The sequence below is a fragment of the Myxocyprinus asiaticus genome, chromosome 15, assembly GCF_019703515.2.
Source record: "Myxocyprinus asiaticus isolate MX2 ecotype Aquarium Trade chromosome 15, UBuf_Myxa_2, whole genome shotgun sequence".
Lineage (NCBI taxonomy): Eukaryota > Metazoa > Chordata > Actinopteri > Cypriniformes > Catostomidae > Myxocyprinus > Myxocyprinus asiaticus.
The window spans coordinates 41,057,334-41,085,211 of record NC_059358.1 but is presented as its reverse complement, the minus strand read 5'-3'; the positions used below and the strand labels follow the sequence as shown (position 1 = coordinate 41,085,211).

The following is a 27,878-nucleotide window of genomic DNA, read 5'->3' as shown; positions in this document are numbered from 1 at the left end:
CCACCACTCCAGGGGGCCGGCTGCGAGCCCCTCCTCCCCTCACGTACAGCAGCCATTCCTCCTCCATCCCCCGGTGGACGGCCGCGGCTGCTCCTTTGGGCAGATGTCAGTGGTGAGGACTCCACGACAGCGCATCCCTCCTCCCTCCCGGGTTTTGGCACCAATGTAACAGGTTTAAAATGAGAAAGGAGGCAGCAGGAACTGGACGAACCATCAAAATAATGTTTCATGAAAACTTAAAAAGACACAAACATAAACACACACGGCAGCTGCGTGTGGCTCTCTCTCTCTCTCGAACTGCCACATCCGGCTCGGCTTTATCCCTCTCCTCGGCTGATTAGCCCGATTGGGGGCCGGCCGTGCGCACTCACGCCTCGGCCTCGCCCTCCTCTTCTACACAGTATATATAATATTATAAATACACCACAATATATTAAGACAATAAAAAAGTATACAAATACATAAACACAACCGACTTGCAGATAATGCACAGAATTGGTCTCATAATACAGAAGCCCACTGTATACTGTAACTGCTCTACTTCTTAAATACTCCACAGGATGGAGGCAGAGGAGTGGAATCAGTGGCAGAGTGAGTTCAGAGGGCAGATCAGAGCGCTGCGACACTGGCTCAAGGCCATGGAGATGAGACTTCCAACACTGGATCCTGCTGTGAGTAAAATATCATACAGCGGGGCCCGAAAGTCAAAGACCACAAGTGAAAATTCTTATATTTTGCTCTTTTTTTTTTTTCTAATTTACTGCAATACAAGTTTTGATATTTCCAGCATGCAATCTGAGTTAAAAGTTGAATTAAAATTGAAAAAGATTCCACAAGTTTGCACAAACCTGATGACCCATGTGATCCCAGCATGAGTTGAGAATGCTTTTTTGATTAGTGACCACCTAAACTGACAAAAATGTCCCCAAAATTTAAAGAGCGGGGACAAAAAAGGCCCTCATAATTAATTATTCTGTTTTTTTTTTGTTTGTTTTTTTGTAACATCAGATATTGTTCTTAATATTCTATTAGAGTCCTAGTTATACATATTATGACAGAAAATATGAATTGATTGTGATTAATTCTTTGGGTTAGAAGTAATTCATGCTCAATCTTGAAATTTTTTATTAATGAATCGATTAAATTTAAGTATTTGAAATTCACTTATAAGACACAGTTTATGTTTTAAATGGTTTGAAAACAATATGCCCTCATAAAGTAAAAAATGCCCCTGAAATTAAAATCTAGGGTGCAAATGTTGCCCCTTTAAAAGTTCATTTCTGATACTATTAGTAACCCAGAAATAGGGCTGAATCTTAAATATTTTTAATATTACATTTATGGTACTACTTTTTATTGTTTACATTTTACATTTTAATCCTAAAACTTTCTGTTTCCAGCTTTAAATAAATAAAAAACAAAAACAAAAAAATCCCATCTTTTCAATGTTGTCTCAGACTTTGGACTGCACTGTATATACAATCAAATACACAACTTCCATTTCATGGTCATCATTTCATTTCACTCTCTTCTGTTACACATTATACTTTTTTATTATTGTTGTTGTTTTTTATTGAATATTGAATATGCCTGAGCTTTTAATATGATTATTTTGTCCTATTGTTCATCCTCTTTTTAATCGACCTCCACCCATGTTTTTTTTTTTTTTTTTTATTATTATTATTCTTTTGGCCTTGTGTTGAACAAGTATGATATCTCATTTCTAATGACATAATACTTTGTAAAGGGATGACTCTCAAAAAATGGGGTCATATTTCACCTCAAAATCAACAGAAGGAATAAGAAACTGTATTTTGCTTAGTGAAAATTATGCCTATTTTTACCTTTGACATTATTTTCATGACAATGAAGCACACTTCCACCCTTCCCTTTTCTCATGTGTGTTTAATGATGTATTTTTTTTTCTTTTTTTCTTTTTAAGAAACTAATGTCACACTGCAATAAATAATTAAAGTCTTCATTCTCTTTGTTCTCTCTTTACATTTCTTCTTTTGATTATGGGGTGAAACGTAAACCTGGATAGGTTTTTGTGAGATTCACACGACGAGATTCTTCTAAGACAGTATATAAGTATGTTGAAATAGTTAAGAATCAGTGATCTTTAAACATGATCACCATGATTGTCTACCAAACATACAACAGAAATCCTGTACCTGAAAACATGATGAATTTCCTAGAGCTCTTCGGTTCAGTGGTAATTGTGTGGGCAGGGGCCTTTTTGATAGAAGAAAAAACCCTCTCTGATGAGAAAAAAAGCTGATCAAAGGCGGTGATTTGAGGCTTGTAACACACTGTCCCCATGGTGCTCGGCTAAGCATCCCTATCAAATATGTTGAAAGAATATGCTCCAGCTATAGCCATAAACCCCCAAAGCCCAGGAGGCCTAGAGCCCTGGCCTATGAGAGGAGAAGGAGAGAGAGAGAGAGAGAGAGGTGCAGCCCTTCAGAGGAGGCAAGATCTTTTGTGTTAAGAGTGGCTGAGGAGAGTGGGGTGCAGGTTTGTGCTGGGGCCCTGTGCACACATGAGAGAACACTCTGAAAGCACATTACACTCAGATGGGAGGGTGAGAAGTAAGAAAAAAAACACAGGGTCTACAGTGGGAGATCTCTTATCTGTTCACAATAGAAAAGTTGTAGTTCTCTGTTTAATCTCATCACTTTCTAAATTGCATCAACATATGATTGAGCTGTCCACTGTTTATGGTGTCCATGTAGTGTATTCAGGAACATAGTCAATGTGAATGGAGCTTGCTCATGCAAATCTTGCTGCAGAGAAGCTTGTGTGTTCTGGGTGGTTGTTATGGTGTTGCTATGTGGCTGTTGGGGTATTTTGATTGCACTGTAATTGCAAGGGTGTTCTGAGTGGTTGCTCAGGCATTTGCAAGGTGGCTAGAAGTGTGCTCTGGGTGTTTGCTAGGTGGTTTTGTACTGGCCCAAGTCAAAAGAGCCCACCCCGAAGTCTTTATGATATTCTGGTCCCTAGAAATGGCTCAGGTCTCTCCTTTGATGTAAGTCTATGGGACTTTTTTTCATTTTATTGTCCACCAGGTGAAAACTACAGAGCTCCTTAGAGGAAAGGGACAAATTTTATTTTCTGAAATACTGTAGTTTTGCATTTCCTCACAAAAAGTTTTGCATTCCCTAGCATTGGTTTGCGTTCCCTCGGAATAGTTTGCGTTCCCTCACAAAATGTTTTGTGTTCTTTCCCAATAGTTTGCCCTCGTAATGGTTTGCATTCCCTTACAAATAGTTTGGGTTCCCATGCAATATGGTTTGCATTCCCTCAGAATAAGTTTTGCGTTCCCTCACAAATAGTTTTGCATTCCCTAGCAAAAGTTTTGCATTTTGCAGCAGAATGATTAGAATTTTTATTACCATAGTTTTGGTTTTAATTAATTATTTATTTTGCTATACTACAAATATCATGGTTAAAATATGGTTACTTTAGTAAAACGTCATGGTTACTTTTGTAATCTCTGTTCCCTGATGGAGGGAACGAGACGTTGTGTCGATGTAGTGACACTAGGGATCACTCTTGGGAGCCCGAGACACCTCTGATCTTTGATAAAAAGGCCAATGACACAAAAAGTTTTGCGTTGTCTCGCAATAGTTTTGTATTCCCTCACAATATAATTTGTGTTCCCTCGCAATAGTTTTGCATTCCTTCACAAAGTTATGCATTTTTTAAAGTTTTGCGTTCCCTTGCAATAGTTTTGCATTCCCTCACAATACGTTTTGTGTTCCCTCACAACAGTTTTGCATTTCCTCACAAAAAGTTATGCTTTTTTTCAAGTTTTGCATTCACTCACAATAGATTCACGCTCCATCAAAAAAAGTTTTGCACTCCCTCACAAAATTTTGCATTCCCTCACAAAAAGTTTTTAGTTAGTCACAATAGTTTTGCTTTCCCTCACAACAAGTTTTGTGATCCCTCGCAATAGTTTTGTGTTCGCTTGCAAAAAGTTTTGTGTTCCCTCACAATAGTTTTGCATCCCTTTACAAAAAGTTTTAAGTTCACTCACAGTTAGTTTTGTGTTCCCTTGTAATAGCTTTATCCATCCCTTACAAAAATTAACCTATGGTTATTGTTTTACTACAATAATCATTGTTCAACTATGATATGTGTAGTAAAACTATAACTATAAAACTGACCATGGTTCCCTATCTGTCACTCACTCGACATTGTGTCGATGTAGTGACACTAGGGATCACTCTTGGGAGCCCGAGACACCTCTGGTCTTTGATAAAAGGCCAATGAAAATTGGCGAGTGGTATTTGCATGCCACTCCCCCAGACATACGGGTATAAAAGGAGCTGGTATGCAACCACTCATTCAGGTTTTATGCTGAGGAGCCGATATAAGATCCGGCCATTTCAGCGGGTAGTTCAGCGTTGTGGCAGGAGGGACACAACGTCTCGTTCCCTCCATCAGGGAACGGAGGTTACGCAAGTAACCATGATGTTCCCTATCTGTCACTCACTCGACGTTGTGTCGATGTAGTGACACTAGGGGTCCCTATACGAAATGCCACAATTGGCTGAACTGTGTTATGTGAACTGGCGGTGTGTGGTGGGCAGACTACTGTGTGCCTCATAGCCAGCACACCAGGTCGACACGTAACCTCCCCCAACAAAGTTATGAGTGTGAAACGGCCCTTTTTGGGGACAAGTCGACTACCCAAAAGATAGAGACAGGCTTAACCCAGTCGTGGCCTCTTTTCCCCTTCTTTTTTTCCACTCCCTAAAAAACAAGGGGGATTATCTGACTGGGCCGCCAGGTCTAGTCAGGGGGTGTCCCTCCCAAGGGGAAGACACCGCGGAGACCACACCTCGCCCAAAGAGAGGGGGGGATATTTAAGTGGAAAAATACATCACATGGTCTTTACAACCATGTGGAGAGTCTTCAAGGTAGATCCTGCCCAATGGGGGAGGAGTTACTACAAACATGGAGACTTGGGCAGAGGGGCTCTACCCAAGGAAGACGCAGTTTGCCAACAGGGAAACGAATTAGCGGAAGACATATATCGCATGGGGTTAGCAGGGAACCGCCACATGCGGAGCACCTACCCCAGAACAGGACTCTTAGTTCGCACGTGTACTGGGCCGGCAGCGAGTCTCTCCGAACACTCGACTGCCACAGGGAACAAAGTTTGTGAACACTACTGGGAATTAATGGCGCACGTCTTCAGCTCCAAGGGAGGTGGAAGGCGCTATGTGCAAGCAATACACCCGTCCAGCTATCCCGGGCTTATCCACTTGTGTTGCGTGCCACTACCTGGGATGAAACCAGTTCCACCCGGAGGTTGTAGAACCTTGCACAGGTGTTGGGTGTTGCCCAGCTCGCTGCTCTGTAAATGTCTGTTAGAGAGGCACCCCTGGCCAGGGCCCAGGGAGCCGCTACACCCCTGGTAGAGTGGGCTTGTAGCCCTACCGGGGGCGGAATGTCCTGGGCGACATATGCCATAGTTATGGCGTCAATGAGCCAGTGGGCGATCCTCTGCTTGGAGACAGCACTTCCTTTCCGCTGTGCACCAAAGCAGACAAAGAGCTGCTCAGAGATTCTAAAGCTTTGCGTGCGATCCATATAGATGCGTAAAGCGCGCACCGGACACAGCAATGACAGGCACAGGCTCTGTGCAAGCAGGATCACTGGGGGAAACGCATATTTGTGTATGCCAGGGGGCCAGCTGTGTGCCAGTGCGTCTATGCCAAGGGGGGTCTCGGTCAGGGCGTACCAGATACGTGCACACCGGATACATGACCCAGGGACAAGGAAACCGCTCTTGCTGAGCTCTTGAGTACTGCAGCCACATGCAGCGCAATTAAATGCAAAAGGTAACAAAAAGATGGAGAGATCTGCTTACCAGCTCCAGAGCAGTGGGTTTCGTTGTCCCTGGGTCACCCGTCTCAAGGGCGCTTTGAAGCCTTTCACGGGTTCTGGGCGGGCTGTGGCGGAGCCGGTACAGTCACCTCAGGGGGACGCCCTTGGCAATGAGTAGATGGGGTGCGGGATCTTGAGCCGCGCCGGGGCAGGATATGCCGGCTAGCATCTGTCTACTGCCCTACCATCGAGAACTGCTGGGCAAAGTCCTCGAGGTTGTCGCCGAATAGGCCTGCCTGGGAAATGGGGGCAGCAAGGAACCATGTCTTGTCGGCCTCGCCCATCTCGACCAGGTTGAGCCAAAGGTGGCGCTCCTGGACCACTAGTGTGGCCATCGTCCGCCCGAGAGACCGCGCCGTGACCTCCGTCGCTCAGAGAGGGAGGTCGGTCGCCGAGCGCAGTTCCTGCATCAATCCTGGGGCGGAACTACCCTCGTGCAGTTCCTTTAGTGCCTTGGCGGACTTGCATGGAGGAGGATGGAGGCGGCTTGTCCAGCGACACCGTAGGCCTTGGCCGTCAGAGACGACGTAAACCTACAGGCCTTGGACGGTGGCTTTGGGCACCCGCGTCAGGTGGCGGCGCTCTGCAGGCATAGGTGCACCGCGAGCGCCTTTATCCACCGGGGGATTGCCGAATAGCCCTTGGCCGCCCCACCATCGAGGGTAGTGAGGGCGGAGAAGCTGAAAAGATCGGGACCGGGCAGTAAAAATGTCCTCCCGCGACCTTGTCAGCTCTTCATGCACTTCTGGGAAGAAAGGAACGGGGGCGGGGCGTGGCTTTGAGCGGCACCACGAGCCCAGGAACCAATCACCAAGCCGCGAGGGTTCAGGGAGAGCAGAGGGTTCCACTCTAGCTGACGCTCGCGGAAAAGCATGTCATCATCTCCGCATCAGCCTGTGACTGGGCAATCGTCCCTGAAGGGAGGAGCCCAGCTGAGGCTTCCGACTGGATGAGCCCACTCTCTGATGCTGCGCTCGAGAGCTCATCACTTTCGCGGGCTCCGAATAATAGGTCGAACTCGCCGTGAGACGAGCCGGCGGACTCATCCGGAAGCCCGATCGGAGCAGACGAGTGTGCTGGGGAATGGGAGGTCCGTGGGGGGATACCCGGCGGAGGCGGTACCATTGGGGTCCCCAAATCGCCCTCAATGCTAGCTGCGCTGGCCTCATACCCATGGGTAAAAGGACCGAGGCGGGGAGCCTCTGGGGTGGCTTGCTTCCTTACAAAGGCAAGCCGCGACCGCAACTTTGCCATGGACATGTCCTCGCAATGAGAACATGACCATCCACGAACACTGTCTCCGTGTGAGCAGTGCCCAGACACGAAAGACAGTGATCGTGACCATCAGAAGGTGAGAGATAACGAGTGCAACCAGGAATAACACACAATCGGAAAAGCATCTTTAGAAAGACGTGTCTTTAAAAAGACATTCCGTGTGTGCCGCTCTTTAGAGAAATATACTCTTTTAGAGAAATATACTCTTTTATTTCTGCCGAAGCGCCCAGGGGCATTCTCTGCAGTGCACCAGTGCAGAGGGGGGAGAAGCCGCTGAATGAACAGTCGTGGGAATTCAGCTCAGTGAGCATGAACGTTTGGCTCCAAAGAGAAAATCTGAATGAGTGGTTGCATACCAGCTCCTTTTATACCCGTATGTCTGGGGGAGTGGCATGCAAATACCACTCGCCAATTTTCATTGGCCTTTTATCAAAGACCAGAGGTGTCTCGGGCTCCCAAGAGTGACCCCTATTGTCACTACATCGACACAATGTCGAGTGAGTGACAGATAGGGAACCATGGTCAGTTTTATAGTTATAGTTATAGTTTTACTACACATATCATAGTTGAACTATGGTTATTGTAGTAAAACAATAACCATAGGTTAATTTTTGTAAGGGATGGATAAAGCTATTACAAGGGAGCACAAAACTAACTGTGAGTGAACTCAAAACTTTTTGAAAGGGAGTTCAAAACTATTGCAAGGGAACACACAACTTATTGTGAAGGAATGCAAAACTATTGTGAGGGAACACAAAACCTTTTGTAAGCGAACACAAAACTATTGCGAGGGATCACAAAACTTGTTGTGAGGGAACGCAAAACTATTGTGACTAACTAAAAACTTTTTGTGAGGGAATGCAAAATTTTGTGAGGGAGTGCAAAACTTTTTTTGATGGAGCGTGAATCTATTGTGAGGGAATGCAAAACTTGAAAAAATGCATAACTTTTTGTGAGGGAATGCAAAACTGTTGTGAGGGAACACAAAACGTATTGTGAGGGAATACAAAACTATTGCGAGGTAACTGAAAACGTTCTGTGAGGGAATGCAGAACTACTGCGAGAGAATGTGAAACTTTTTGCAAGGGAACGCAAAACTTTTGTGAGGGAGCTCGAAGCTTTTTTTGAGGGAACGCGAAACTATTGTGAGGCAACACAAAACTTGAAAAAATGCATAACTTTTTGTGAGAGAATGCACAACTATTGCGAGGGAACACAAAACTTTTTGTGAGGGACCACAAAACTATTGCGAGGGATCACAAAACATTTTGTTAAGGAAACGCAAAACTATTGCAAGGGAATGCAAAACGTATTGTTTGGGAACAGAAAACTATTGCAAGGAAGCACAAAACCTTATCCTTAACCCTAAGTGTGAGCAATAGTAATAGTGATGCTTACTGTAACAAGCATTAATCACTATTATGAATATTTTGTGATGTAATAATTGAAACAAATTCCTTTCTCTGACTCTTGTATGCAAGAACATTAAAAACTTAAAACTTGTACGTTCCTCAATTTTGTTACTTAACAGCTTAATTCATGGGGTCTGATTCTTGCCCAAAGGGCCTCATCCATTAGTTACTTCCTGCTAATGGTAAACTGTTGGGAAGGTCTTTGTGTGTCTGTGGATTGAACTCTCTTTATCCTGAGCTTGTGTCTCAGTCTGCATCTCAAATAAGCCTTGCACACATAACCTGCAAACAGGCCCGTGATGGAGCTGGGTGAAGGGTATCAGCACAGCGTGGTCTCCTCTTTTCTGTCTGTACTCTTTATGACAGTGGGCAAACATCAGGGCCCCTTCTCCTGGGCACTGCTCTTCAGAGAAACAGATTTGTTCCTCTGTAACTTGTGAAGGCAGAGGGCTATTTTACACAAAGAAACATACAGAGAAATGACATGTCAAATTGCAGATGAGCACCAAGGGCTGATTTCATACATTAAGCTAATTATGTGACCCATCTGAAGCTCAGAGATCATCTGGCAAACAGATGTCTGAATCTAGCAATTAATGGTGACAGAATCCTGTTTGGGCACAACCTCCACACCTCGGTCAATTACTGTTCAACAACCAAACTCCCCTGAGTAGGCCACCATGTTTTTAACAGCAACCTGCTATTATGAGAGGACAAAGCCGTAAGACCACCTCCAAGAACAACTTACATATAATATATTATCTGAGTAACACCATAGATTTCTACTGTACATTAAAAGAGTAAACTCTCCTTCAGATGTTGTTATTTAGTAGCTCTACATAAATATTTTATACTAATGACATGCAGAATCTTTGCCAGAGCATAGCAAAATACGAATGCCTCGAATAACTTAAGAAATTACATTTTCTTTTAGCAACAGTGTATGACATAGACTGACTTTGAATGCACTGTAAGTCTTTTGGATGAAACTGTCTGTCAAATTCATAATTGTATATTTAAGTTACTTAGTAGATATTTGCTTCTTCAACATGAACCTTCTATTTCAATCAACTAGCATTTCAAAAATGCTGGTGATAACTTCATATTGGGGAGACAAGGGCTAGTTGTCACAAGGGCTATATCTCAGTAACCATAAGATTTGGGGCCCTATTTTAAGAGCGCTAGCGTTAAGCACAGCATAAGTCATAAGCGCAAAGTCAGTGGGCATGGACATGAAGATTTGGTATTTTCGTGCAAGCAAGCGCTAAGTCTAGGCGCAAGTGAGCTTGGTGAAATCGCATGCGCAACGCCCAAACGGGCTGGATTAAGTGTGATTTAATTCTGAGGTTTTCTCTAGTTATTTCACCGTCTGCATCCTATTATATAGTTCATTCCCTCAGACACCAGCGAAATAAACAAAGACAGCACATTCATAAGAAGTTTATAGTGTAAATGGACTGTATGCAATGAATTCGAAGAAGTGAAATGCGTCCTTGATAATTGTCTGGCATATTTCCATGACAGTGACACACACTCCTTTATACGCATGGAAAATGTGATTCTCATCAGAAATTGGTTGTACGCTCCATTAAATTATAGAGTAAGCAGGGAAGTAGATGTAAGTATTATTAATTATTTTCATCTACTGACACGCAAATCATGGCCAGCAACAGTGATTGTATCTGCACGCACTTCACTTCTACCGGTCGATTTTGATTTTGAAAAATTACATTAATTTATAGAAACTAAACCAATAATATTTCTATATTCAAATGACACTTCTAACAAATAAAATATAATCAACATAATAAAGTGGACAAAAAATCACAGCCTACCAATTCCAAACATTTTACTCTCTCCAGCTTCTTCCACCGGCCCATTTTGCATTGACTTTAAAATCACTCTATAACAACAGGTGGAAAAAGACCTTTTAGCTTACAAATTAGACCATAAATACAATTGTAAATTTAAATATAAAAACAAACCATGGCCTATAGATAGTTAAACGCAAATCTCATAAATGTTTTCATATAAGACGGATACAACTCTGATCATCAGGGACAGAATTTGATGTTCCACTAATTTTCAGAGTTTTGACATAAAATGTATTAACGCTTGCTGGTGGAATCTCCAAACCGCAAATGCAGGAACTGAGTTTAAACTTTGCTTTGAGTTAAGACGTGGTTTTCAAATGTCTTAGTACAACAACCTATTTCTCAGGAAAATAGCAAATTTCACTTTGCATCACTTCATTAACATACAATACACCCAGTGTGTGTGCATACACCCACAATAGCGCAAACACTCCCACCCACATCCAGTTGCACTTTGTGCTGGCATGAAAATTGCGATTAGAATTAGCGCTCCAACAAAAATTGGATAAGATATTGCGCATGGTCGTTGTGCTTTGCACGTTCACGAAAATAGAGGCCCTGGAGTCAAAAGTAAAATTATGCAAATATCGCAGATGCTGGTTTAAAACACTAGTTTAACTCTACCCTTGAAATTTTCACAGATATCATATTTTTGTTATAGCTCTTATGTAAACAAGTAAACATAATCAAACCACGGTGGCACACAGTAGGGCAAGGGTCAGCTATATAATGAAGGCAGTTTTTTACCAAAAGCTATTTTTCATGGAAGTCAGATTGAGGCATGTTTTCATATATTTATTGGGGCATGTTGTCATATGTGTTTTAATGTCATAAATGTATAAAATTTATGAATTGCAATGTTTGTTGTCCAAAACAATGTTTTAATATTTTATTTCATGAAGCAAAAAAATAGTGTTGATCCTCATAACTGTTTTACTTTTTTTCTGAAAAGCCTATTATTAGTTGTTTAATGCAGGTTTAAATTTAAAAAGAGGCATAGATTTTGGTGGTTGTGCTGGGGGTAATGGGGGAATGTGTTCAACCAATAACCCACTAAATTTCTCATGAAACTTACACCGTTGGTTTAATGACAGGTTGCATTGTGACAATTTGGCCCATATAGTATGACAACATGTCTCGCTATAATGCGACAAGTTTTCACATAAGGTTCACGTTTGTTCAGTGAACTGTATCTTTTAGAGGTTGATCGATATATCGGTTTTACCAATTAATCAGTGCTGATAGTTGCATTTTGGAACTATCGGTTATCGTTAAAAATGAATGCCAATAGTTGCCAATAGTCTTCCCATGTGGTCGACACTGGAGGGTTTTTATTTTAAGGATTTAGGGGAGTCCAGTTTGTTGAAGTAATGTTATAAAAATGAGCACTTCAATGAAGTTTTGATGTTGAGATATAATCATAATTTAATTTTAACATTCTTGTTTATTTTGACTGACGGTGTCCATAGAGAAAAGGAAAAAAGGATTACCTGAATACCAGACAATTAGCCTATAAAAAGTGATTGTTGATGATCTACTAACGATGAATGATGATCTACTGTCGATTAATTACTGCTCATACTGTATTACTTTGTAGTGTTTATATTGTAATACATTCTAGATGAATGTAATGGTGCATATATTGCATCTGCTATGTTTGTGTGAGCTGGGACCACAGACCTTTTAAAAATAATTGAAAAATAAACCTACTCTGAGAAACATTCAATTGAGTAAAAGTGTGACAACTAGCCCCAGTCTGCCCTATTCCAAAACCTTTCAAACAACTGACTCCAGTGCTTGGCACATAGGGCCCAGCTTGTGTATATTCCAAAAAATATATAATTTTAACCTTACAAAATAATTTTTTTTTTATCAACTTCTTTCTAAAATCATGAAATAGATATCATAATTGGTAAAATAAAAAAATATATAAAGCAAGCTGACATTAAGCTTTATGGTTCACATAAATCCTTTTAACAGTTGTGAAAAGATGAATCAGTAGAAATGTTAAAGTTGCTTGTTGTTTTAATCCTCTGTCATGGCCCAGTTTCCAGTATCCCAAAAAAGCCCAGCAGGGAAGCCCTTCACTCTGACCCAGTCATTGCCAATCTCTTCTGGGAAGTGACCGTTATGGTGACACAATGCTGTGTTTGGGAAATAAAACTTTGATTCTGCCACACAAAGGAGTGGGTCCTTCTGCACCTTTTCATTAATTATATTACACAGCTCATGGCTGGTCCTCTCTATCAGAGTGTGATCTGTCCACTGAGGTGCTAATTATATACTGGAGGAGCCATTGGTGTGTTATTTGATTTGAGAGGAGTAGTGGTGGGGGAGGAGAACACGGCTGCAGGATTAATCCACTTTAGTGCTCTCTGGGTATTTAGGCACTGGGGACCTGTGATCAAATTTGGCCACATCTGCAACCCATTTGGCATTACGCTGATTCATCTGGTACTCCCTAAACATAAAAGCCACATTCATTTCACATGTAAAGCAGCCTGCCAGGCAGACAATAGATCTGAGCTGAGTTATTACTGATATCTGGGCTTTTATAAAGTCTTTACAGTCCAATGTGCACAATGTATATTCATCATATCATGTGAGCTGCGGAATACATTTCTGAGATATATTAGTTTTTAGCTCTTCTGTGTTGTCTGTCATTTTGTTTATTATATGCTTTCTAGGTGTGAATGTTCCAGAAATTATGTTAAGTGGTAAAGGATACAGTCTGTCACAAAGTGAGGACAATTTGATTTGCCCTTTGAGTGGATGTTCATGTATGGAGGTGGGATCAGGTGTCTCTCACTCTCTTACACTGGGGCTTTTGTGGCAGGAACAGCGGTGCTAAACATGGACTTTTCTTTCTCTTATAATTCCTACATTGACATTATTTGTTCATAACATTAAAATGGATGGTTATATCATGAAATTACTTTTCTCAGTTGAAAGCCCAGCCATGACATGGGAATAGTTACGTCACTTGCTTTTGACTCCCAATAAAAGCAAATGCACAGGCATAAAGGATAATGCTTAAATTTATTTTTAGATTTGTTTTCCATTGGTGTATTTGGATTTTTATTCATAGAAATATACAGTATATACAAGACATTCAGGGTGTTTCATCAACTTTAGGCACTTTAATGTCCCATTTTTATTCTAACAAACCGATTTCACTTTTTTCTTTTTGTAATATGAAGGTCTCATTACAACGGAATTGTAAATGTTTACCAGGCCTTCATACCCATAAAAAAAAAAACACACAATTTACTACATGTTTGAAACTATGATAATCTAAACAAAGAGTGAAATAAACATAAACCATTTCAATATTTTTTGTGTAAAACAGATTTCTATCCATTTTTTTAAACGTTACGAATGTCCCACAGTTGTGCCATCATTTCCACCATACCAAACAATTTTGCACCTCATTTTATACAGTATATATATATGCACAATTCTATTAAACACAACACAGAATTTGAGATGTGCTGGAAATGACAGTGACTTTTTTTATGACTTTCAGAAAAATTGACAATAATTAAATAAATCTAAACAATTGTTGAAAGTCTGAAAAACTTTTAACGAGCCTTAAAACACAGTTTGCAAAAATCTATATAGTGTGGTACATAATGTAGGCTATAGGGTGATACACTGGGTGAAAACAGGTAAAGTGGGGCACTTTCTGAAAATTTAACATTGGCATTGTTTTTATTATCCTGTACCAGTTTAGGATTAATTAATGCAGATTTGTATTAATGGAATAATGATAGATAATTAAGTTTAACTGTCCCACTTAACCAAGTGTCACATTCTACTCATATTCGCCCTATAAATAAGACTGTGTGATGTGATACATGCTGTCCAATGATATGCTTATAAATATGATAAACTGGTGTATGATATTTAAGATTCTGTCTTAAAGGGCAGAGAAAGAAAGGATGTACTGGTCGAGATACTCCTTCCAACCCTAAACCTTAAACCTAAACCTAGCCGATAGTGTCATAAAAAGCAAATGTGAGATGAAAAACACAATTGTTAAAGCAACCACGTCATTTTTTGGTGCTTCGATGACACTTTCGGCTCATGTGTCGACTCATGTGCTCTTTCAGTTTGATTATATTTTAAAAACCTTGTAAATGTAGTTGGTTACGTAATGCAAATGTAAAATTTGTATCGCCTTACAATGCGCTAGAGTAAAGATGTAATGTAAGATGTCAGTTTTGATGTCATGAGATAGCATTGTGTGAGGAACAGGGCGAAAAGTACGTGTTTTTGAACTGATAATCTGCCGTTTTACTCGTCATTTGTGTGAAAGTGAATAAAACTCGTTGTAGTGCCTCTAGTGTTCATTTCACCAGGAAACTGCCACAATATGTACAATGAGCCACGCTGAAAACATTTAGAAAAACTGGTATATTAACGTGTTTCTATAGGCTAGATACTTCTCTACGCTGGATTTCAAGTCTCTATTAGGACCATAACTCACAACAGACATAGATGACCTCTCTCTTTTTAAGAGCCTGGTCAGGTTAAATAACTTGACCTCATGGGATCACACCACTGAATTCCCTTTCCCAGGACAGTCAGGGTGACAGGCATTGTTGCGTCTCTTTTTTCTCCGTCTCCTCTTTTTGTCTGGTTTATTTTCCTGCCTGTAGTGATAGGGGGATGGGCAGGGGTTAATAATTTAAGTGCTGTGCTTAGTGTAGTGGCCATGTCATCCCCTCTTCTGCAGGTCCCTGCTGAATTAGAAAGATGCATTCATCATCATAAAGTGGATGTGTGCACTCTGCCTCTCTTCAGCAAGCTTTCATCTTTATTTTCCCCTGGTCCTCATTCCACATCTCTGTTTTGTGGAAACTGCCCCTCTCACTCCAATCCCCCTCAGCCTGGTGGGCGTGGCCCTCCCTGCCAACGTGGGTGGTGTCCACTCTGATACCCCACACCGCCACAGCCCTGTAGCATCGCCCTAGCCCCTGACACTAAAGGTCAAGTATCTCAAAGACACATTCTCCAACTCTGTATTCTGTGATCATTTACACCGCCTGATATTTTCAATCAGTTCCCAATCTTCTGTTGGGCACACTCATTGTTCACACTGAGAAAATAAATAAAACAAGACAATACCATATTCACACCTACAGGAGGAACCTCACAGGTCCACAGCCCAGGTCCTTTAACTGTCAGACTTGCATTACCCACAAATTTGAGAAGTTTAGAAATGTCGGCAACACTTTACATTAATGTTCTCTTTGTTAAGAGTTCATAAAGGGGTTCATTTATGATTTAGAAGTAATTTACAAATGCATTTTAAATCATTGATACAACATGAATAAAAAGGGTGACTTTCATGCAAAACCTGCCATATAGTGATCATTTTTATCTTACATGTTATAAATGCTTAATAAATATACTTATTCATACTTATATTAATCAAAAACATAAAATACCCTGATTCATGTTTTATGTCACAATGCAGCAAGAATAGATTATTATATTGAGATTAAAAGGAGGAATTATGTCATTTTATGTTTATATTTATTACTGTAATATTTTGACTCACTTGTGTTGTCACTTTCAATGTCACGTTAATGTGAAAAGAATGGTGCTACTCTGAGTGCTGCACCAACAAGTCCTAGTTACCTAAAGTCCTCTGCAAAAACACTTTTCATCTCTTCATGCTCATTCACAGCATATATTATATAATAAAGCCTGATGACCATTAAACCACACTGAACTTTATGTACTGTACATAGGTTACTAATGTTGGCAACTAATATGCTTCATAAGTGTCCATTGTACATTAAGGTGCATTTTAATATGTTATTAATGTTGAATAAGTGAATTTATCAAGCATTTATAACATGTAATTAAAAATATTTCACAAATTGGCAAGTATAGCATGAAGGTTACCCTTTTTTATTCATTGCATACAGTTATAACTGCATATCAATTATTTATAATGCATTCTTAAATTAATTAGTAGTAATTAATGAACCCCTTTATAAACCACTAAAGGTGCACTCTGTATTTTTTTTATTCATTTAAAAAGTTTTACTTGTAAAGAAATTAATAGTAATTTTAAAACGTATGTATAAATCATGAGCACTCATGTGAGGTGAAGAGTTCAGCCATATCAGTAACCTTATAAAAGCTCTTTTATTCTACATGGGGTGGGGGCGCCCTCATGGGGGCAGCCATGTTTGGTTCACATGACCATCTGAATACTACTCGCTTTCTCTCAGTAGCTGCCCTGTTATTGGACACTTTCATTCATAGATTAAATTAATCCTGGATTACTAATGATAGTGAATTTCTACAATGGCATTGGTGACTGAAAACTATTGTGTTTGAATGATGCAGCATCCAGGCCACTAGGTGTCAGTGTAAGCCAATGTAAGACACTTTGACATACTTGAAAAAATTACTAAGTGCACCTTTAACAAAGGGATCATTAATGTAAGGTACTTTTGTTATTTGGGAGACAACCACATTTTAGTTTTGTTTTACTTTACTATGTTGCAAAGGAAAAATATTTTTTTTTGCCAGCCACATAAAACATTGAGTATGTTTGTAAGCACATCAATAGGCTGATAACCACCAAAAATCAGCTTACTCAAAATAAAACTGGCAATGCAAGTAACGCTTACATGCGTTTACATAAATCATTGGGTTAAAATTTGCTTTTGATGTCAAAATGTAAACAGGCATGCGCAGCACTTGCACACATTGGATAAGCCAGTAAGAATGATGGAAAGGGTATTTACATGCAACGCGAAATCGGGGTAATGGGCAAAAATCTACCTGTGTTGATCGGTTAATGCTTAAAACATTTATGACCATACCCCGATAATGGAAAGCAGATGAAGGCGTTTACATGAACACACACATTGTGGGCATATTAATATGTGTAATTGGTGTAAGATTGCACATGTAATCACGCTAATTGACTCTAAAACCAAGCACTGGCATCTCCCAACGAGTATCAACCACTAGCTTCAGCCACTACTGAACGTGCAAGTGGTAAGCGGTAATCATGCCCTGGTAGATTTCCTAGCCTCAACCTTTCAGCACGTTGTGCCACATAATTAATATTCATGATCAAAGCTGGCATGTTTTATGTTGTGATGTCTTTTTAGCTCCTTCTAAGCCTTGGTATATTACACTAAGTTGAATAATACAGTGGTCCCAAAAAGTATCTGGACACTTAAGCCGCTCTTAAAAATGTCTGCGTGTCGCTGCATCAGATAACAAAATATCAAACCCAGTGGGCATCTGTAATCATATGCTGCTAGGACTTTTCTCAGATCTAACTTCACTTCGCTAAACCATTTTTTTTATTATTGCATTAGCTTTAATCAACTGGTGTTGCAGTGATTTTTTGTGGATGTATGAAGTCAGTTCCCCTTAAGTTCACACAGGTGTCCTAGCTGAGTAACCAAGGTGAAGTTCAGCACATTAATTATGAACATATTCCATGAATGTTTAACAACCAGAAAGTGTCATAACACACTTCTTTTTGTGAAACGTTTTGCTTAAAGTGTGCTTGTGCTATATTTGTTTAAAATAAATGCCACTTGGTATTTAGTTACCTAATATTGCATTAATACATTTTTAAGTGTGGCTTAAGCATCCAAATACTTTTTGGGGCCAGTGTATGTAAATTGGTTTAACCTTTCTGTTATTTTATTATTGATATGTTGATTATAAAGTTGTATCTGTTTGAAAGGAATACTGAATCATGGATTTTATTTTAATATATATATATATGCATACAGGGATCAGGATGTCATAGAGACTTGGGGATGGTCTCTTTTGACTTGGCCCAGTAAGCAACCATCTTGCAACCATTTAGTAATGCCCTAGCAACCACCTAGCAACACCCTAGTATCACCCAAAACACTCTCACATTGCATAAATGTTATCAAGTATCATTAAAAAAGGTTGGTGTTGTTTTTTACCTATTCATTACTTCATTGTTGTGGAGAATCCAAATGCATTTGAACTAAACACAAGATTAAGATTAGTTTTTAACTCGTAACTGGTCAAAAATGACCTGAACATAACAGGAGGTTGCACCGACACTTTCACTCTCTCTCCCATAAGTTGGTATCCTGTTCTATTGAGTAATTCTGTCTTTCCTGAGACAAAGGGTAAAGCCAAGTAACAGTGCAGGTGTTGGGCAGAGGAGTCTTCGTGTGAAAATAATGGGGGAGGAGTGTGTGAGAGTGTGTGTGATTTGTTACACACCTGATCCTCTGCTTCCCAACCCCCCAAGGCCCCAGTGCACCTGCTATACACCTGTCCTCACTCTCTTTCCCCATGGGAACCAATCAGGAGCCTATTTGAGATCTGACACCTAGACATTATGGAGGTAGGTTCATCCATTCTTAAACAGCATTTGAGCAGAAAAGTGCAGATTCAACCTCATGTAACTTAGTCAAACGCCTCCGAGTCCTTCCTCTCTACCGATACCTCCACTGTTCTTTGTTTGTTTGGCAATTTTGGGTCTGCAAATTACTTTCAAAGTAATCAGAGATGTCTTACAGTAATTAGTCGTCTTTGTAGCTGTGGCAGGGGCTTTGAATAGTGATGGGGGGTTTTGTGTGTGGGGATACTTGGGTTGGGGGTCCCTCCTTTTGTGGCCCGCCTCGGTCTGCCCCGCAGGGGGGGAAAGCGGAGAGAGAGCACAACGGGCTGGAGGCAGCTGTAACTTAACATGTAAATGTTTTGGGAGCAGCCTGGGGGTCTTTAGAAAGCTTTTTCATATACTTTTTTATTAGAAGCAGAGTTTGGGAGCCAAAAGAGGACCTGGGGGAGGGGCTAACACTGGGAGGGGAGTTCTCCACTGTCTAAATGTCTGGCACAAGAGAAACAACACTTCACACAACAGGCTTCACAGACCTACCTTCACTCTACCAAAATTGACAGACAGGGAATATACGGTATCTTGGAGTTGGACGCACAGAATTCTTGGAACTATTGGACTTCAGTGAGAGCTTCACATCCCTTCAGTTGCCTCAGCAAGGAATTCCTCTATCTGAGTGTACAACAAAGGCAAGAGAGCGAGAGAATACCACTGTTGGGAGGGGGGAGCCGGAGGGAAACAGGGACATTGTTTGCTTGTGGCTGTGGGCGACCGAAAAGCATGGGTCATCTTGCAAAAAGTGTGTGTGTGTAAAGCAGGATTTGTGAGTAAGTGAAGTCTTGTTTGAGCAAGTGAATGCGAAGGTTTGTGTGTTTCTACGTCTGTCCCGCTGAAATGGAAGGCCACTTAAAGGATGCCGGTGGAAGACAGGTTTTTTGTTCTCCTGTTTGAATGATGACGGAGGAACTTGTGGAATTGTTTAGTTAGCCGTTTGTCCTCCTCTGCGCACAGGGGTAAGTATGCACCACCAAAATCTCAACGGCCACAACCGTCACCTCTTTCAGTCTGTGGTGGGCTCATTCAAACTTTTTCAATGAAACCACCAACTGGTTGAGATGCAGGGAGTCAGTGATGCTATTTGAACCACTCAGATTTGGCTTAAGGGCATTTTGGCACATTTTTGGGACAGAAGGTTTTGGTTGTACTTAGTTCATTTGCTGGAGGTTGAAATTGCTTCTACTCTACTGTGAGTATCATTTTTTGAAATTGCATAGTCAGCTGCTGTCTTACTCTGAACTGCATTAACAAAAACCATCAAGTGCAATTTTTTTTATATATATATTTAAGAAGTTGACATTAAATATTTTGGGGAAGTTGGCATGTCCTGCAGTGTCATAGACTACACTCAAACTATTTTAAATGTCAATGTATTTACTTAATTAAATGTAATTAAATTTATCATTATTGTGCATGCAGATTTTATTAACTCATATTAATGGAGAAATTATATGGAATGCTGCAAAAAAATAATTTCAAAAATCTTTTTTTTTTTTTTTTCAGTAATAATGTCTAAACTTTTTTAAAACAAGATAAATGTACTTGAAGCAAAATTACATAAGATATTTTGTCTTTTTTTTAGAGAAATCTAACAAACTTTAGTAGCGTATATGTGCATATAACAAGAAGAAAAAAAAAACATTGCCAATGGGATAAGAAAATAAAACTTGATTCAAAGGGAAAACAAGTTTATTTTTCCTACCCCATTGGAAAATAGTTTTTTTTTTTCTTCTTGTTTTAAACATAAACCACACCAAATTTTGTTAGATTTCTCTGAAAACAAGAAGTAATATTTTATGTCATTCTGCTTCTCAGGTAATTTAATTATTATTATTTACCAGAAAATCAAATAAAATTATTAGTAAGAATTTTTTTAATAAAAAAAAAAAAAAAAAAAAAAAAAAAAAAAAATTATGCAGTGATACTTGTAAAATGTAATTTTTCACACGATATGACCATTTTAAGTTAAATAGTAAAGGCAGGGGCCTGGGTAGCTCAGCGAGTATTAATGCTGACTACCACCCCTGGAGTCGCGAGTTGGAATCCAGGGTGTGCTGAGTGACTCCAGCCAGGTCTCCTAAGCAACCAAATTGGCCCGGTTGCTTGGGAGGGTAGAGTTACTGGGGTAACCTCCTCGTGGTCAGGATTAGTGGTTCTCGCTCTCAATGGGGCGCGTGGTAAGTTGTGCATGTATCGCGGAGAGTAGCATGAGGCTCCACATGCTGTGAGTCTCCGTGGTGTCATGCACAACGAGCCACGTGATAAGATGCGCAGATTGACAGTTTCATAAGTGGAGGCAACTGAGATTGAGGTGAGTAACCGTGCCATCACGAGGACCTAGTAAGCAGTGGTAATTGGGCATTCCAAATTGGGAGAAAAGTAAAAATAAATAATAATAATAATAAAAAATAAAAAAATAGTAAAGGCAAAGGGTGATTAAAAATGGTTAAAAGAAATGGTGACAAGTTACAGCAACTACAATGTACACTTTCCCTTACATAGCCATGATTCAGTATTCGTTTCAAACAGATACAACTTTATAATCAACATATCAATAATAACAAAACAGAACTACCCATTTAGCGATTTCTACATTATTAATACGTTTTTTCAATCAGCTTTTACATTCAGTATTTTAGCACAGTAGCATATGAAATAATTTTTACTAAAACATATCAAAAACATGAAAAATGCATTATTATGAGCTATATACAATACATTTGAAAGTTCACACAATTTTCATATGCGGTAGAGTCTGGTTAATATCACCAGAGACTCGTAAGTGTCTAGTGGGTGAGCACACAGCTCTCCTTGTTAATTAGACCACTATCATGATTGCTGCACAAACTCCGCTAGACAGAGACCGTTGATTTATAATTATTAGGAAATCCATAACAAGACTTTCGTCTCAAGAGAGCTACCACTCTCACTGTTCTGGATATGAGTTAATCCACCAGCTAAATGTGGCATGACACCAGCATACACCATCTGGCTGCCATATTGAGGTCAGATTAGGGAATGGTATTATTAGTGTTGTTTAACACAATACCCAGTCCCATTCCCTGGTAGACGGAGATCTATGCCCTCTGTGTTTTAGGATACTTTTATAGTCCATACTATTATGTGACAAAAGAATCTTTAAGTTTCACTCAATTTTCATTAGCCTGGGAAAGGAAAATGTATGGTTCATGGATTGTTGATGCATGAAACAGTCTATCAAAGTGGTTAATCTCTCTCGCTGGGGGGCCAGTCTGTGACTTGACTCATAAATCAATATCAAGAGGTTAATTGGGGTGGTCTTAAATCAGACCACATTAGAGTAAGGTTAAGTGGAATTATGGTTCAGCCTGACAAATATGCAAAGGAGTATGTAACAAAGGTTCGTTGTCAGGCAGATAAAGGAGGAAGCGGGAGCCGGTTTCCACGAACCATTTGAGTCAGACTTTATTGAAATAAAACAGAAATCGCTTTCCAGCTTGTATTAAACAAAATAAGACTGCTTTTCAGCATGCACTGAACAAAGTCCAGCTTTTCAGCAACAATCATGAGCACTCTCTGATCGCAGACACACAGTCACTGGTGTGCCACTCTTCTCTCTCTCTCTGTGGACTGGGTCGCTTTTATCTCCCCCGTCTCTCACTGCGAACATAGAAACGGTAATTAGTAGCAATTCATCTCAGGTGGACCTCCTTACCGCTTTCTCTCTCTCCAGATGGGCACTCGACCACACCCTCACCTCCACAGAGGATCTTACTGTATCTTTTATCATGAGCTTTAGATAAACGATTACTTCAATTCATGTAGGGATTGACCTGACCCTGGTAAAAAATAAAAAAATAAAAACTGTTACCCATTGGATGCTGGTGTGCTGGTTTTCAAACAAAGCTTCTTTGATTAGCTTTTCCAATAAGGTGAACCAGTATTATCAGAAAAACCATGCTGGTCAAATTTTGCTGGTGAACATCATCCACCAGCTTGACTGGCATCAAACCAGCCTGGTCCAGCACAGGGATTTATGCTGATATTTTTAGCAGGGTAAATACTGTAGCTAATTTAGAAGTTCATTTGTAAAAGATGGTCTCACCTCTTGTCGAACATGGAGGTGTAGAATGTTGTGTCACCTCTAACTCCATGGAAACCCCCAATTTTACACCTTGTCTACATTTTTGTAAATCTTTGTATTCTAATACAAAGTAGTGGTCAGAGTTGGAGATGATTCTGGTCGTAAATCAGTGACTATTTCTACTTTTGTGCCTATAACTCTCTCTCACCCTTTCCATGTAATCCATCAGGGCTTTAGGCCAGGCATGGGTGAGTTAATATAATTAAAATAGATTAGAGGCAGAGTATTTGTCAGTGGTGATATTGTTTGATACTGATTATCTTTCTATAGATTTTATGGCTTTTTGAAGCAGTATTGCTTAAAAGCCATATTGTTTAAAGAGAGTATTTACCAATATCTCTTTTAAAGTGCTCAATGCATAAACCACTTAAGAAACATCTCAGGAGAAAATGTATTACTAATACATAAACTCTATCTTTATAACTCTATAAAGATTATGAGTCTCTATATTTGGAATAGCATACTACCAGGCTATTCTCATGCTTTCTTCAGTATATAGCAGTAGGTATAATGTACACAGTATGTAAAATTAATACCCAGATTAGCTAATACATTTGCTAAAATGTACACCGTACAGTAAAGCACACTGTATGGAATATTGTATTCCATAATGCAATGCGCTTGTCATCGACCAACCATTTCCAGTGTGATGAATGAATTGGAAGTAATATCTGCCGCAGTTTGTTAGATTTCTTTTTTGACGCATGATTTGATCTGACTGCCAATGGTTAAGACATTTTTATACAAAATAGAATTAAAAATGCAAATTACAGTTTTTATTTCCAAAACAAAAATTGGGTGCCACTCTATCAATTAATGCATCCTGATATGGTCAAGTGACAACAATACAATGGCAAACTACCATACTGTATGTGATAGTAGGCTCTATTAATAGGCTCTATAAAGTAGGCTGTATTCTGTATTAGTATGCTAGTATTCCATTCTGAACAAAGCCTCTTAAATTCATTAAATAGCTCCTAATTATTATTTAGCAGATCTGTTTGTAAAAAGTGACTCAATCAGTTTATGACAGTGACAACGTCCAGACCATCAGATTGATTGTTAATATTTCCTGTCACGTGTTATTGATGACAATTCACCAAGTACAAAACCTCATTCACCTTCTTCTGCTCCAGTGATCCAGAAATCCTGAGTCTGTCTGGAGTCTGGAGCCAGCTCTCTTAGCGCCCGTCATTAGCATGCAGTGATCCAGAATGACCTGGACTGGCCCCAGATCACCTGGTCCAATTATCATACCCTCTAATCTCCACTCAACAGAGCTCTGTATTACCTACACTAGCCTTTGTCCAAACACAACGGTCCAGCTTATAGTGCCTGGAATGTCCAATTCAAAGGGTCAAAATGTCATTGTATTCTTTAAAACAGGAAGTTCAAGAATTTGTTCAAATTGTACAAAAAGTTTTAAAATGTGCAAGTCATCTAAAATCTCACTCCTATGAAAGAAAGAATCACACCTAGGTAAAAAAAAAAAAAATCACAACTGAGAATTATTATTATTTTTTATATCTCAAATGTTTCTCCTAGACAGCAATGAGATTTAATGGAAATCTCACGTGTCACCTCTAGAGTTCAAGAGAGATCTCAACAATGTCTCACGCATATTCTCGAATCTGCCAGGATACCAAAGTCTGCAATCAAATGCCAGAGATTTTAAAATTAACACAAGTTTACATTTACCTGTATTTAGCAGGCATTTTTTCCATAAAATTCTTCTGAGACCAAAATATCTGAGCTATGCTATATCAACATTAATTTTATAGCTCTGTACTTTTATTACACATCAATAATTGTCTAATTTTTCTCTGAGAAATAAACAATTTTCATGCGGGATTTCAGCTATTTTCACAAACCACCCACAATTTAGTTTAACGAGATGTAATATGAACTGCAATAACGCTTCAGCATGAGTACTTAAATCATTGTCATTCTTTTCAAAGCACACATATCTCTTTTCTATGCAAACTAGGCATATAAATTTGCACCTTAAATGGAAATTGTAAACAGATTGTTATGGGTAAACAAATTTGGCTTGCTGTCCATAAAGTAAGGGCTTGAGCATGAGGCTTCTTTGCGCTATCGGACATCGGTCGATTATTTAAAAACTTAAAAACAGTTGGTGATCAGGGCAGGGCTGATTATTTCTTGTCAAAAAGGGGTGGGAAAACACACCAGACAATATGCCTACAACTCAAGCTGTGTGTGAAAGAAACACAGCTTGACAACCATGATTCATATAATCCATGAGTGAAACTGTTAAAAAAAACAGGGCAGTTACTGAGATTAAGCGAGTAGTATTCGACTGGTCATGTGATTCTTACAAGGCAGCCCCCATCATGGACCCTCCCCATGTAGAATAAAACTTTTATCAAGTTACTGATATTACTGGAGTCTTCATCTCATGTGAGTGCTCATGATTTTATACAAGTGTTTAAAAATGTATATTCATTTCTTTAGGAGTAAAACATTTTAATGAGGAAAAAATTATTGAGAATACCTTTGAAGCTGAAGTTGAGACCGCTTCCACGAAAAAGGGACAATCTTCATTCACAATTCAGCTAATGTTAGTTAAGAACATTAAATTAATTAAGACATCTTGCCAATTTAATGTAAGCCTGAGAGAAGGCTATTCAGAATTCAGTTATTGTGAGTAAAACATTTTTATTGTGAATGTGCTTTTTGTTTCAGTGTTTTGTTTATAACTGAGACCAGTTACTCTGAAACATAGAAGACATGTAGATAATAGTTTCAGTATCAGCACACAAATTTGGAATCGGTGCATCCCTAATTTCTATTGATCACAGTAGAAGTACTTCATGTACATCAAATGATGATCAAATGATGGAGAACAAAGTGATAACCTGGCATCATATATCCAGATATGCAGTACACATAAGCGCACTTTCAATTTTTAAAAGAAGCCGATTCAGGTGTCTGGATCATTGTGGTGGACTGATGCTGAACGATCCCGACACGTGTGCCAGATTGTGGTTGTCTGCTGCATCCTCCACAGCCTTGCACATAGAACTAACCCACAAGATTGGGAATTGCACCATACACATAGCCTTCAGCATTAATTTTAACTTGGGTTCATAGAATCACATTAGTATAACTACATTTTTTACATAGTTCGCTCTACGTATAACGGCATTTTCCTGGTAAAATAAACACTAGAGGCGCTACAACAAAAATGATATATTTTAGCATTTGCATTACATAACCAACTTTATTTACAAGCTTGTTTGAGTATGATCAAATTGTGCAGTAGCTCAACTGATTGCACTTGCTATGCCAGAGATGTGGGTACAAGTCCTGAAGAACACGAAAGTCCAAACGTGAGCCAAAAGTTTTATAGAAGCACCACAAAATGATGTGGTTGGTCCAGCAGTTTACTTTTTGTCAATATTGATTAGGTTTAAGGTTTAGGAAGAGCATTAACCTTATAAACCTCATCTGTCTGGGAGAATTGTTTGGGACAGCATCATCTTGAGCGGCACACAGTGGGCATTTCACCTGCCGTGATCCTTGAACCATGTAAATTCATTTAGCAAAAATGTTGTCACGGTCACATAATTCTCATGAGATCAGGCTGACTAATTTTGTGAACATTTTTTTGCTGCTACCTGATTTGCATAATTCCTTAAGGAAATCAGGAGCTAAAACAATGCAGGCAGTGCATGTACAGGTGCATCTCAATAAATTAGAATGTCGTGGAAAAGTTCATTTATTTCAATAATTCAGCTCAAATTGTGAAACTCGTGTATTAAATAAATTCAATGCACACAGACTGAAGTAGTTTAAGTCTTTGGTTCTTTTAATTGTGATGATTTTGGCTCACATTTAACAAGAACCCACCAATTCACTATCTCAAAAAATTAGAATACATCATAAGACCAATAAAAAAAAACATTTTTAGTGAATTGTTGGCCTTCTGGAAAGTATGTTCATTTACTGTATATGTACTCAATACTTAGTAGGGGCTCCCAAATCATCACAGACTGTGGAAACTTAACACTGGACTTCAAGCAACTTGGGCTATGAGCTTCTCCACCCTTCCTCCAGACTCTAGGACCTTGGTTTCCAAATGAAATACAAAACTTGCTCTCATCTGAAAAGAGGACTTTGGACCACTGGGCAACAGTCCAGTTCTTCTTCTCCTTAGCCCAGGTAAGACGCCTCTGACGTTGTCTGTGGTTCAGGAGTGGCTTAACAAGAGGAATACGACAACTGTAGCCAAATTCCTTGACACGTCTGTGTGTGGTGGCTCTTGATGCCTTGACCCCAGCCTCAGTCCATTCCTTGTGAAGTTCACCCAAATTCTTGAATCGATTTTGCTTGACAATCCTCATAAGGCTGCGGTTCTCTCGGTTGGTTGTTCATCTTTTTCTTCCACACTTTTTCCTTCCACTCAACTTTCTGTTAACATACTTGGATACAGCACTCTGTGAACAGCCAGCTTCTTTGGCAATGAATGTTTGTGGCTTACCCTCCTTGTGAATGGTGTCAATTATTGTCTTCTGGACAACTGTCAGATCATCAGTCTTCCCCATGATTGTGGAGCCTAGTGAACCAAACTGAGAGACCATTTTGAAGGCTCAGGAAAACTTTGCAGGTGTTTTGAGTTGATTAGCTGATTGGCATGTCACCATATTCTAATTTTTTGAGATAGTGAATTGGTGGGTTTTTGTTAAATGTGAGCCAAAATCATCACAATTAAAAGAACAAAAGACTTAAACTACTTCAGTCTGTGTGCATTGAATTTATTTAATACACGTGTTTCACAATTTGAGTTGAATTACTGAAATAAATGAACTTTTCCACGACATTCTAATTTATTGAGATGCACC

At 39.6% G+C, this 27,878-nt stretch overlaps 1 protein-coding gene across 1 annotated transcript in view; it reads left to right on the top strand.

Moving 5' to 3' along the window:
• The window catches only part of macf1b (microtubule actin crosslinking factor 1b), a 95,539-nt gene that overhangs the window by 5,991 nt on the left and 61,670 nt on the right, over nucleotides 1-27,878 (top strand). The window contains exon 3 of the mRNA XM_051718316.1: nucleotides 560-671. Coding sequence (XP_051574276.1) covers nucleotides 560-671 — 112 coding nt within the window. The remainder of the gene's footprint in view (nucleotides 1-559; nucleotides 672-27,878) is intronic.